General features: G+C 50.6%; 1 protein-coding gene across 1 annotated transcript in view; it reads right to left on the reverse strand.

Moving 5' to 3' along the window:
• Positions 1 to 13,380, reverse strand: part of LOC138549987 (integumentary mucin A.1-like) — a 260,935-nt gene that overhangs the window by 153,906 nt on the left and 93,649 nt on the right. The window contains exon 2 of the mRNA XM_069642377.1: positions 2,539 to 2,916. Within this exon, the coding sequence (XP_069498478.1) occupies positions 2,539 to 2,916 (378 nt within the window). The remainder of the gene's footprint in view (positions 1 to 2,538; positions 2,917 to 13,380) is intronic.

Raw genomic sequence — 13,380 nt, forward strand, 5'->3', positions numbered from 1 at the left:
TGCTAGTAATCCCAGTGGTCACAGGTCCCTGGTGGCAGGGTAGCAGTCCGACCTCCCAATTGGCAGCCCAGGGGGGAGTGCAATGATCCTCACAGAGGGTCCTGCGGAATGATTCAGCAAGTGGAGAGCGCCATATGCAGGGAAGGGTTCACTCAAGATCTGCCAGGAGCGCCCCTGTGAAGGAGCCAATGTGGTGTTGTGAGGGCCAAGTCAGCCACCAGCCCAAGTGTCCTGGCGAGGAGGGGGAGCAGGCCCCTCAGTGCAACTAACACCGGTGGCAGCGGATCGCACCCCCAGCCAACAGTCCGGGCGATGCAGTGTTCCACACATGCGGTCGTATGGAGTGATGAGGAGGCGAGTGCGCCCGTCGCCACAGGGCGCGCATTAGGTTATTAGCGGATGTAGGCCCTCTTACCAAGTAGTCCATGGGGGGAGGGTTTCCCCAAGGGCATTGCGGGCTGGTCCCCAGGGACGCTTCAGTGCCGTAGCTGGTGCAGTGTCACATGGAGGCAGCCAGCCTCCGGTCCAATTGATCGAGGGAGGGAGGGGGCAACGTCCGCTCTCCCCAGTGCAATTTCTGCCACATGTGCATCGGCAGGGAGTCGCGCAGCCGCAAGGCAACAGTGTTGCATAGTGCGGCAGGCCGGCCGGGCTTCAGCTCCATCCACCTGTCTTCACTTCGGAGTGACAGCCGCCTGCTCCTCACCTCACATGCCACCAAGTGAAGCGGTAGATGTCCCGGAACGTGGACATTCTGTTCAGGAAGCTGTGGGTCACACTGGTTATTCAATACTCATAGAAACTCATTTTACGTCCATGGATCGTGCCGGGAGAGGAGCTCTAAACACGAGCCGCCATCTTGGTTGCTGCTCAACAGAGCCCTCAAACCGTGATTAAATGAATTGACAAGAAAATGTAACTTGTCGGGGTGCTAAGGAGCATGTATGAAACAAAGACAAGGAAATGGAACTTGTAGTGGTGCTAGAAGGCATGCGTCAGGAAAGACTACGTATTAGAAATAAAATAACCAGCATGCAACAGTGTCGGAGTGGTCAGGCATGGGAATAAGTAAAGCTGTGCCGTTTTTAAAGTCTTCAACATAAACCACATGAGGAAAGCAGGAAGATTGGGGAAGGAAACACTGTATCAAGATGATGAAATAGTGTAATGTAAAATACAAAAGAGTTGAAAGTAACGAGTAAAGGAGGTCTAAGCTCCGATGAGGAAAGCTGGAAAGATACCCTCAGGAAATTGTCAAAGTAGAACTGCGTTATGCTAGAGAGTGTTGAATCAGGCAAGGGAAGCCTGAGAGAAGTACATAAACTGTGCCAAATAAGAACACTTATTGAACTGCCTTTTTGTGAACTGTTTGGAACAAACTGAACTTTTTTGGAGATCCCGAGTGACTTAAGCTTGGGGAAGGGCATTGATAAGAAACTCCACGACCATCCTGATATTCTTTCGAGACACATATTTTATCCAATAAACTACACATTGTTACGTTTGAACTTGAGGGCAAGCATAGGTTTGACAGACAGATTCTTTACGTTTGACAACCAACTTTGAACTATTCTTTCTTCTGTATTTTAATCGTCGAGACTACTCATTTAGAAATAGGGCAAGTTAGGCATTCTTTAAACCCCATTCTTATAAATAAAGGTTTCGAAAGTTGTATCATTGTGTCTGTGTCTACCTCTGAGAACCATGCCCTTCTCAGATAGTGCACCAAGTTTGCTCTACGAGGGCAGGAGGTGTGGTGGGAATGGGAGTCTCTAGCTCTCTCCGGATAGCGAAGAGTTCTTTGGTGTTGTAACCTGTGTTTTTGATGTGATCATTAAACAAGTTAGATTTGGTGGAGATGACAGCGGCCCTGTAGTTGCGTGAGGCAGTGACGAGGGCATTACAGTTGCTAGAAGAGGGCTTATTTTTGTAGAGTTATTCCAATTCTCTTGTGTTGCTACACAGGGAGAGGAGTTCCTCATTGAGCCAGTTGTTGTTGGTCTCGAGAGGTTAAGGCATTTTATGCACAGCTAGGGGCATGCATATCAATGGTGATGCGTAGACAGCAGTGATATTGGTTAGCAACATAATGGGGGTTCAAGCTAGAGCATGGGAGCCTGATTCCTATGAAGACTTACCTTCACCACTGAGCAACATCTTTTGATGGATTGTCAGAGTCAGCCCTGTGGACAGATTCTTACAGGCCATCCTGTTCTGATGAACAGGGAAAAACACAAACGTCTACCCAAACTACCAGGTGTATTGTGACTGAACATGGAGTCTTAGACTAAGAGTACCCGGTGTATGCTTAACTGAACCCTTCATCACCCTCATGCCCTCTGGCCAGCATATGGACTCGCCCAGCTAATGTCCCACAAAGAGCAAGCCTCATCTAAAAGTGCCCACTTGGACCAAATCAAACCGAGTCAAATGGAGCAAAGACTAAGCAGAATGTATGTGATGCAGCAGCCAAGGTCGTGAAGAGTAGATGGATTGCCAGTTCCCACCTGCGATCTATGCATGCTGCGCGAGACTCACCTGTCCCCTCCCCTGTCTGGAGCGATGCGTTATATGTCGGCTGTGCTCCTTCTACAGTGCTGTTCAGATCTTCGAGCACCCCTTCCAGGGTGGGGTCAGGGACTGTGCTGGCTGTACTGTTCCTGTGTCCGTCCGCTGAAGTGTCCTCTGAGCCAGGAGCCCAGGTGCTGTCAGGCATACTGCCATTGTCCACTTGGAACATACTCTGGCTTTGCAGCCGGTCCTGCTCAGTTGGGATGTTGGTGCTTGGCTGCAAGGTGCCGCTCAACGTTTGGGTCTGCAAGGGCATGGTGACTCCAGTAGGATCTTCAAAGGATGCTGGTAACACGGGACCCGTTGATGCATGAATGCCCCCATCAGTCGTCTCCACTGCAGCTCCTAAAGCAGGAAACAAAAGAAACATGGGCTTTAAAGGTTTCTAGGACTGTGATTACATGAAGCAATCCCTGTAGCCCCTGCACACTTACACACCTATGTATTGCATCTACTCCTGCAACAAACTGAATTTACAGTGTAGCATGTGGTATTGGACGCTACCATACTTAAGGGCTGGGTCTTTGCACAAGTGCAGGAGGCAGTGTAGCCTGGGAGAAAGCAATGCTGCAGGTGCCACACTGGCATACCTTTCAATCCCTTCAGTCTCCAAGGCAGGTAAAACAAGAAACAAAGGCTACCCCACTGAAATCTGTAGAAGAGATGGGCTTGTTGGAAGGGTCAGTCTTGAACAACACCAGCTTAACTGAACGGTGAATACAGAAGTGAGAAAGGAATTGGGGGAGGGGGCAGCGCTGTGAATTAGGCAGACTGAGCAGTGAAGGGGCCGGTTGAGCAGTGAAATGGGGCAGGCTGGGCAGCGTATGAGATAGTTGAGACCAGTGGATGATGCAGGCTGAACAGCGGAAGGGGCAGTGTGCATCACATCAGACAGAGTAATGAATGATGTATGGGCCAGCTAATGCAGAGAATATTCTGCTCTGGATAGTGCCATCCTCACTCGACATGGGGAAGACCAACCAAGTTGGAAAGGTTTGTCAGTAGAAAATGGCACAGACTTATTTTGTATAATATATTCACTCTGAATGCTTTTTTCAGTGCTTGTATATGGAATTTCGAAGTGCGGAATAATGTATGTAGAAGGGAAAAAAATGACAAGTTGCAAGCTACTACCCAGCCATAAAGTCACTTATGACCTGAAATGTATACAGACAGCACACGTTTCTTACTCGCCCGGCGTCCATTATCACTAGCCAATGGTTAGTGGCGAGGGCACATTTTGAGCCCTGGCAAGTATTTTCACTAGAACTTTGATCATGATCTTTTTCCAGGAACAGTGTTAAAATCAGGAAGAACGAACAAGTTACTTACCTGTAACTGTTGTTCTCCAGCATGGGTCTGGCATGGATTCACATGCTCATGAATATTCCCCGTCGTCAGGCTGGGAATCCTCGGTAAAGAAAAAATCAGTATCAGTTTCGTTTCTGATCTGTCTTTCTTAGTAGTAACCAATCACTGGTTCCTGGGTCATACTGCCCCCAGCCAATGTCTGCCCTCTCCCTAAGTCCCTCCCCTGGCAGCCACCCTCAGATTTGGTAGCACGTAAAGTGGCAGTATGACCAAGTGAAGAGCCGCAGAGGGGAAAGAGGGAGGGTTCGCATGTGAATCCATTCCAGACCCATGCTGGAGAACAACAGCTACAGGTAAGTAACTTGTTTCTTCTCCAGCATGGGGTCTGGCATGGATTCACATGCTCATGAATATAAGAATACATAGCAGTATCCACATGCACAACCACGGGAGGTGGCAAGGCTCAACATAAAAGGAATGGTCTAGTAAAAAATGTTATTTAAAAAATAGATCGGCAACATAAAAAGAAAAATACTAGCATTCTCCGTTTTAAAACTTCCTATGTAAAATTTTGAGCTATTCAAGCTCAAAATTCGCAAAAGCAAGCACATGGGCGCATCCATTTTGTGAAATGGATGCCCCTCCTGTGCTGGCTTTTGCGGCACTAATGAAGGAAAAGCCAGCCAGCTGTAGTAAACAAAAGCTACCGCTGGGTGGCTTTCCCTTCATTAGTGCTGTAGGCGGAGGACGGGGCCCGGAGACCAGAGCAGGAAAGCTGCAGCTGAATCTCGGTAAGTGCCATTTATATTTTTTTTTAAAATAAGCACTAGCTGCAGTTTTTTTTCTAAGTTTTCCGGGCTGGAGGAGCCCGGAAAACTTAGAAGTAAAACCGCAGCTTTAAAAACGTTGTATTTATGTTTGCGGTCGCTTTTGAAGCGACCGCAAACATAAATACAACGTTATTGTGTTGGAAAACGCTGCGGTTTTTCTTTCCAAGTTTCTCGGAGGAGCCTGAGAAACTCGGAAAAAAAACCGCAGCGTTTTCAAACACAACCCCAAATGGGAAATCAGAGCACCGGAGACCCAAAGTGAAAGCCACAGCAGGCAAAAACACAACGCGGTTATGTTTACATGCCGCGTAGTGTTTCTACCTGCAGCCGATTTCCCATTTGGGGCTCTCGGGCTCCCTGTGGGGAGCCCGAGAACCCCAAATGGGAAAGCAGATTCAGGCAGAAACAACGCGGTTGTTTTCCGCAATGCCGCGTTGTTTCTGCCTGAATCTGCTTTCCCGTTTGGGGCTCTCGGGCTCCCCGTGGGGAGCCCGAGAGCCCCAAATGGGAAAGCAGATTCAGGCAGAAACAACGCGGTTGTGTTGGAAAACGCTGCGGTTTTTCTTTCCGAGTTTCTCAGGCTCCTCCGAGCCGGAGGAGCCTGAGAAACTTGGAAAGAAAAACTGCAGCGTTTTCCAACACAATAACGTTGTATTTATGTTTGCGGTCGCTTCAAAAGCGACCGCAAACATAAATACAACGTTTTTAAAGCTGCGGTTTTATTTCTAAGTTTTCCGGGCTCCTCCAGCCCGTAAAAAAAAACGCAGCTAGTGCTTATTTAAAAAAAAAAAAAAAAAAATAGCACTTCCCAAGATTCAGCTGCAGCTTTCCTGCTCTGGTCTCCGGTCCCCGTCCTCCGCCTACAGCACTAATGAAGGGAAAGCCACCCAGCGGTAGCTTTTGTTTACTACAGCTGGCTGGCTTTTCCTTCATTAGTGCCGCAAAAGCAAAAGCCAGCACAGGAGGGCCTCCATTTCACAAAATGGATGCGCCCATGTGCTTGCTTTTGCGAATTTTGAGCTTGAATAGCTCAGAATTTTACATAGGAAGTTTTAAAACGGAGAATGCTAGTATTTTTTTTTATGTTGCCTATCTATTTTTTAAATAAAAATTTTGACTAGACCATCCCTTTAAGAATTACATAAACTCAACATTAAGCAACTCTTTCCTCCTCACCAGGCCCACTTTCAGGCAACAGGTTGCGCAGCACTGCTTGGCCGAACTTGGACTCCTCCCTGGAATCCTGGTCGACGCAGTAGAATCTCGTGAAGTTGTGCGTCGACCTCCGCCTAGAAGCCCTGCAGATGTCCAGCAGGGGCACACCAGAGAAGAACACCGTGGTAGCAGCGATCGCTCTGGTCGAATGGGCTCTCGGACGGCCGGGCAACGGTCGGTTTGCCAACCGGTGACAGTGCATGATGCAGCCGGAGAGCCATCTAGAAATGGAAGCCTTCGAGAGGGCCTTCCCTTGGTTCACAAGTCCAAAGTTCACAAACAGCTGTGACGTCTTCTGAAAACTCTTCGTGCGGTCATCCAGCGAGTGCAAAGTCCTCTCGGCCGGTGACAAAGGCGGCGGGATGAAAACTGGTAGCACCAAGGGCTCGTTGAGAAGGAAGTCCGATGGCACCTTGGGCATAATGGAGAGGTGCGTCCTCAGCACCACCCTCGTCTCGTGAAAAGTCAAGTATGGAGGCTTGCAGGATAGGGCCTGGATCTCTCCCACTCGTGGGGAGGTGATGGCCACAAGAAATGCTGTCTTCCACGACAGATACTTCAACGGTGCCGTATGCAGAGGCTCGAATGGCGCCCTCATGAGCCTGGTCAGCACCACGTTGAGCTCCCACGCCGGGGCCGGAGCCTTCACCCGTGGGAACTATCGGAACAGTCCTTTCATAAATTCCTTCACCAGGCGATAAGACCACAGGGATGGCCGTCCTGTAGTTCTGGTGTATCGGGAAATCGCTGCTAGGTGTATCTTGATGGAAGCATGCGCTAGTCCCGCCTTGACCAGCGACAGTAGGTACTGTAGCACTTGAGGGGCCGTAATCCATAGAAGGTTAATCTTCTGTGCCCGGCACCAGACAGAGAACCTCTTCCACTTGTGTCCGTAGCACTTGAGAGTTGCGGACGCCCTGGCCTTTGCAAGAACCTCTTTGCAATCTGCCGGGATATCGTACCCTCCAAACTCCAGTGCTGCAGGAGCCAGGCCTACAAGTTCAGCGACTCCGGGTGGTGATGAAGGATGGCGCCTCCTTCTCTGGAGAGAAGATCTGCGTCTGTCAACAGTTTGACTGGTAGGGACGCTGACAAGTCCAGAAGGTCCGGGAATTAGATCTGTCTCGGCCACGCCAGTGCAACGAGGATCATCTTGCACCGGGACCTCTTGAGTTGGTTGATGAGTCGGAGCAGCAACGGCAACAATACAGGAACAGGCCGTCCCAGGGGAACGAGAAAGCAATGGCCATGCTCCTCGGCTGGGGAAACCTGCTGGTGAACCTATGGCACTTGGAGTTCCTCGCCGTCGCGAACAGGTCGATCTGGGGTTTGCCCCATCACTGGAAGAGTCGATCCACTTGATCCTGGCGTAGTTCCCACTCGTGGCACGAGCGCAGCTCCCTGCTGAGTGAGTCGGTGATGGTGTTTTTTTATCCCTGCCAGATGAAAGGGTATCAAAAACATCCCCAGAACACTGCTCGGAGCTCCAGTATGTTGATGTGGAGAGGCCTCTCCTCCGGGAGCCAAAAGCCTCTTGCGTGAAGATCTCTGGTGTGCGCTCTCCACCCCTCCAGGGAGGCATCCATCGTCACCGTCACCTGGTGTGTTATGGTCTGAAAGTCTGTGCCCGCCGCGAGATGCGCGCAGGTGCCCCACCAGATAATTGCCTGGCGGAAGACCTTATTGAGCAAGATCTTGTCCTCGAAACTGCCCGCCGCTTGCATCCAACAGGCGTCGAGGAACTCCTGTAGAGGACGCATCCGAAGCCTGCACAGGCGCACCAGATAGATGCATGAGGACATCATCCCGAGAAGGAACTTGATGGACCTCACCCTGGCCACGTCCGCGGCCAGCAGACGCTGCACCTTGCCCAGGATGGCCTTGGTCCTTTCTTCCGACGGCAAGGCCAAACGCGCTACTGTATCGAGCTTGGCTCCCAGAAACAGTGCGACCTGCGACGGAACCAGGTGGGATTTGGGGAAGTTGGAGAATCCCAGGTCCGTAAGCAGCCGGACGGTCTTTGCCGTGTTTTTCGACGGCGAGTTCCCTTGTTCTTACTCGGATGAGCCATTCGTCCAGGTAGGGGCAGACATGGATCCCCTGCAGGCGCAGCCGCACCGCCACTGGTGCTAGGCACTTGGTGAATACCCTGGGTGCCAACTTCAATCCGAATGGGAGGGCCTTGAACTGGTAGTGCCGTCCTTGGTCTACGAAGCTGAGAGACTTTCGGTGTCCTTTTAGAATGGGGATGTGAAAGTACGCATCTTCCAAATCCAACAACGATAGGAAGTCGCCTTCCTCCAGCCGGCCCAGCACCTGCTGGAGGGCGACCATCCGGAACTTCTGTGCCTTGATGCATTTGTTCAGTCGAGGCAGGCCCAGGATGGGGCGCCATCTTCCGGTCTTCTTTCTGACGAGGAAGTATCTTGAGTATACTCCGGAGCCCCGGAACCTCTTTGGGACGAGCTCGATGGCTCCTTTCTTGAGCATCGCCCTTACCTCTAACATTAGTTGAGGGACGTGGTTTTCCTTCCTGGCCACGGGAGGAATGCAGGGGCACTTCTTTTGTGATAGAGCAGATGGAGATAGATTAGACAGAAACTGATTTGATTCAAACAGTCTTTAATAAGAGTTTCTTTAAGTTGAATTACATAGAACAACAAAAGGATATAGTGGCTTTAGAGGATTGAAACTTTGGATGTGCAGGCCTCTTTTCTGCAATGTCTGGTTGGGGTTAACCTCAGGCCATGGATAGTGTTATCGACGTAGCAGGGTAGTCAACATGCTTTCATATAAAATGAATAATGAAGCCGCAATACTCTCTCTTTGGCTTGTTCTTGTCCTTTAAAGTTGGTTTATCAATTGTCTCTTTCTTGTAGTATTACTAGTGCCTGGTAGCTGGCCTCTCTTCTTGACACTTAATTGCCCCAGTTAACTTGTAAGAGGACTTCCCCTGTAAATATGTAGGAGTACTGCCTCCGTTCCGTTTTCCCCACTTCAGGCACTCCTCTCCCATACAGTTCGTAGGTCTCATCGACACACTGCCAGCAGTAGCTCCTCACCTTGTCAGATTAAGTCTGCTGCTCTGTTTTCCGAGGAACAGCGGTTCCGCTTTATTTAGCAGATGCAGCTTTCCTGCATCACCCAAAGCTTCGCTTCACTCTGCCGTGGTTCATACCGGGACTGAGCTATGAGCTTCGCTCGAGGTCGCGTCCCACAACGATGGGGCCAGCGCAGCGCTTCCACAGGGACCGAGCTTTGGACTTCGCTCGAGATCCCGCCCCCACAACGGTGGGGTCAGCGCAGCGCTCGGCAGCTACAGCTGATCCCCGTCTTCAGCTGTGGCTGTGATGGCAGCCTGCAACAGGGTGGCGAGGCTCCTCCTCTACAAGGGTGGGGGCCGGAGTCGCTCTTGTCCGCCGGCACAGCTGATCAGCCTGTCTCCACGGTCACACGGGATCTCTCCGTCCTGGTGCAGGGGTGAGGCGACCTCAAGCCTCATAGGGACAACGCCACCCTCCTCACCCCCTCGCTCACCGTTCTTCGGATGATGACTGGCCCGGCAACGGCTTTCTGTCTTGGCCTCACTTCAAAACACCGGCTCTCTCTCTTCTCAAAATCTTATGCTAACTTCAACAAAACTTCGCGAGTTGCTCAACGGGAGCACATCTCGTCTTAACTATGGGCCGCTGGCTTAATAGGCCCATTCATACAGCGTCTCCTCTTCGGAAGGGCATCTTTCTTCTTCCCTCTTCTCCAAAGACTATCAAAGAATAACAACAAACAGGAAAGTCCAGTATTAAAAAAAAACACCTTCTATGGCACACTACTCTGTTTCTCATTTGTCCACTTGGCTGTCTTTCACACAGGAAGGCCCTCCCTCCAATCGCTTTATGACATCATACTACTAGGCCGCACTTCCTGGATACAAAGGGATTTGCTGGCTTGCCAGATTCCTGGTTAGTTGACTCTGAGGTACCTCATCTTTCTCCACCTTGTTACATGCCTCATCACACAGGCCCAGGATGGGGCGCCATCTTCCGGTCTTCTGACAAGGAAGTATCTTGAGTATACTCCGGAGCCCCGGAACCTCTTTGGGACGAGCTCGATGGCTCCTTTCTTGAGCATCGCCCTTACTTCTAACAGCAGTTGAGGGACGTGGTTTTCCTTCCTGGCCACGGGAGGAATGCGGGGGCACTTCTTTAGAAATTTGAGAGTGTGCCCGTGAGCCAGGGCATCCAGCACCAAACGGCCGGTGGAGATGGACTCCCACACACGCTGACGAACTTAGTCAGCCGGCCTCCCACCGGGGTGCTCCGGTGGGGGCCCGACTAACGGCCGGTTCAGTCATGCTTGGCAGCGGCCTTGCCGCTTTGAACTCCCTGGCGACGACGGCGAGATCCACCTGACTTGCCCCGTCCCCTGTAGGCTTCTTGCAATGAGGAGCGGGCCACCTGACGGTATGTCGAGGAGCCGCCGCCGAATCCTTTAGAGGCACCTTGCTTGCCTCCGGAGTTCCGAAAGGGCGGCCACCGTGTCGGTCTTGATGGCCTGCAGTGACTCATCCACTGCCTTCCCAAACAGATTGTTCCCATCGACGGGCATGTCCAAAACCTTGGCTTGCACGTCTTGGCGGAAATCCGTCGCCTTGAGCCACCCCCGCCGTCAAAGGCAAACGCTGTTGCCCAACTGGCGGAAACCGGTGTCAGCAATGTCAGTGGCTACCGTTATGGCGTGGTTCGACGCTACCTCACCTTCCTTTAGGATCGCCAGGCCTCTGCCCTCTTGTTGTCCGGTAGGAAGTCCAACAGGGGGGCGATCTTGTACCACAACTCACTGTTGTAGCGGGCCTCAATCGCTAGGGCGTTGACGGCCTTAATCGTCGTCGCCGGCGACGAGATGACTCGCTGTCCCATGGCGTCCAGTTTCTTTCCCTCGCCGTCCGGTGGGGAAGTCGAAGTTGAGGCCGATGCCCCCCCGCTTTCTTCTTGGCTGCCGCCGAGAAGACAAAATCCGGGGTCGGTTGTGCCCTAAGGCACAGAGGGGCGGCATCGGGGACCCGGTACTTCTTCTCGTACCAGTCCCTCTTGGCAGGCGTCGTGGACGGGTTCTTCAGAAGAGCAAGTCCCTCGTCCCAGATGTCATCCAGCAACGGCACCGCGAGGACCGTCTTCCTTTTGGCCTTGCACCGTTCGTAGAGGAATTCTTCCGTTCCATCTTCTGTTCCTCAGGGCAGAGCTGGAAAAGCTCAGATGCCCTGGCAATCATGGCGTGGAAGGAGCCAATTTCATCAGGCGGGGAGGCCCGAGGAGGGGGGGACCATCCCATCGTTGCCACCGTCGTCATCCGACCCCGTCGTGGCTGTATCTGTTCCTGTGTCATCCCCAGGGATAGGGGAAGGAGACAAAGGCTGAGTCACTGCCTCGCTCCGCCTCGGCTGGTTCCTTTGAGATCGACCAGGGCCTCTCCAGAAGCTTAGCCAGGTTCTCAGACTTCCTCTTCCCCGAGCCAGAGCGTTGGCTCGTGGTTGATGGCACCGGTGAAGGTGAGCCGAGGAGCCCGACCGTTCGGCGCTCCCGGTGCACGCAGACTCGCGGTGCTTTGCCTGCTGTTGGGCCCCCGTCGCGGGAGCACCCTCACAGGACTTAGAAGACCGCTCGGACTTCTTCTAACCTGCTGGACTCTTTCCTTCCAGCCAGTTGGCGAGACGGGTCCGACGATCCCTCATAGTCCGATCCGTCATGTTCATGCAAAACGCACAGTCCTTCTCCACATGCGTTTTGTCTCTGTGAAGGCAGTAGAGGCATCTCGAATGCTCGTCCTCTTTGAACACGTTCTGTAATCCGCATCCAGGGCAGTTCCTAAACAGCCTGGATCCGGGTGTCGAGCTTCCTTTCTCCTGGGCCATGTCCACGAGGTAGGCCTCAGAAACTTCTGGAATCCTCCAAGAAGCGTAACTCGACGAAAACTTCGCCCTCGAGGGGCGTAGAAAATTCCGAAACGGGTCCCCGTTCATTGGAAGTAGAAACAGTGGAGCTTGAGGCTCGATTGACCGAAAAGAAATTAGATAAATCTCTTGAAAAAACACAAAACGCAGTAAAAGCTCAAGAGCTATAGCACGAGGACTCCCAACACTTGAACGTGCGGTAGAAATCTGAGGATGGCTGCCAGGGGAGGGGCTTAGGGAGAGGGCAGTCATTGGCTGGGGGCAGTATGACCCAGAGACCAGTGATTGGTTACTACTAAGAAAGACATATCAGAAACAAAACTGATACTGATTTTTTCTTTACTGTCTTTACCGAGGATTTCCAGCCTGACGACAGGGAATATTCATGAGCATGTGAATCCATGCCAGACCCCATGCTGGAGAATAATGGCTTAACCTCCTCTAAATTAAGTGAAACTTGGGATTGTCCGATGTCAAAGGCACCCAACTCCTCTTCTCTCAGTCACACCAGATATTACACTTTTAATTAGGAGTGTAGAAAATATAAAGTGTTAGCTCATCAGGGAAGCCAAATGTAGGCTTGAGATCATTAGTGATGACAAACGATTGCTACAGCAAAGCTACAGGGTGGTTGACAGAGGGTGAATGCCTAAGACTGCAGGTTGTCTTATAGAGTCTCCCTTCATGAGCTATCTTGCATTTTCACTCTCCCGGCATATACTGCACCATGAAAAGGATATCCAGTGGCATTGCCGACATGTACTTTGGGCACCAATGTCAAGAAAATATTTCAAAGTGACAACAAGGGCATGCACTTTGAGCACTGTTCTTATCAAATTATTTAAAATGTGAAAAAGAAGGGAGGTCCCTCGAGGAACATCGGGGGACAATCAAGGGCACACGTATGACAATACAATTGCATAGTATCAATGAATTAGTAAATGACAGTATCGTTTTTCATAAAAAAAAGAAAGTTTTTATATAGTCATTTTCACAAACAATGCATGTGCCCTTATATAAGTGGTATGTTGCAAAACTCAATAGAATCTCAAAACATATTTCACAAGCCAAATTACGTTCAATCAATACAAGACTCATGAAATACATCATATTGGAACAATATAATTCAGATTAGATTCTCATGTGTTTTGTGGTACAAAAATTGGTATGTATAGTCTTATCCAGACATCTTGATAGGGGTTAATTGTTGAAGTGCTAAGACACTTGATATCGCATCGCCTATCCTTTCACTACGCGCTTTGGGCTGCATTCGCCCTTCTTCAGGTTTAGATATCAGGTTTATGTACTGTTTTCTGCAAATAAACAAATAATACCGTTTAATAATGGTTGCCTAAATTATTGTCTGAAATATCATATTCAAATGTCATTAATGCTTTGATCAGTTTAGTAGCTCACGGGCACTAATCTGAAGATTAGTTGAAAGCCGAGTATGAAGGCTTATTTCATTATTTCAGTCAATTACGGGTGCCTGTACTGTTGGTAAAA

Source organism: Ambystoma mexicanum, chromosome 1q (genome assembly GCF_040938575.1).
Source record: "Ambystoma mexicanum isolate Mex_15411 chromosome 1q, UKY_AmexF1_1, whole genome shotgun sequence".
NCBI classification, from domain to species: domain Eukaryota; kingdom Metazoa; phylum Chordata; class Amphibia; order Caudata; family Ambystomatidae; genus Ambystoma; species Ambystoma mexicanum.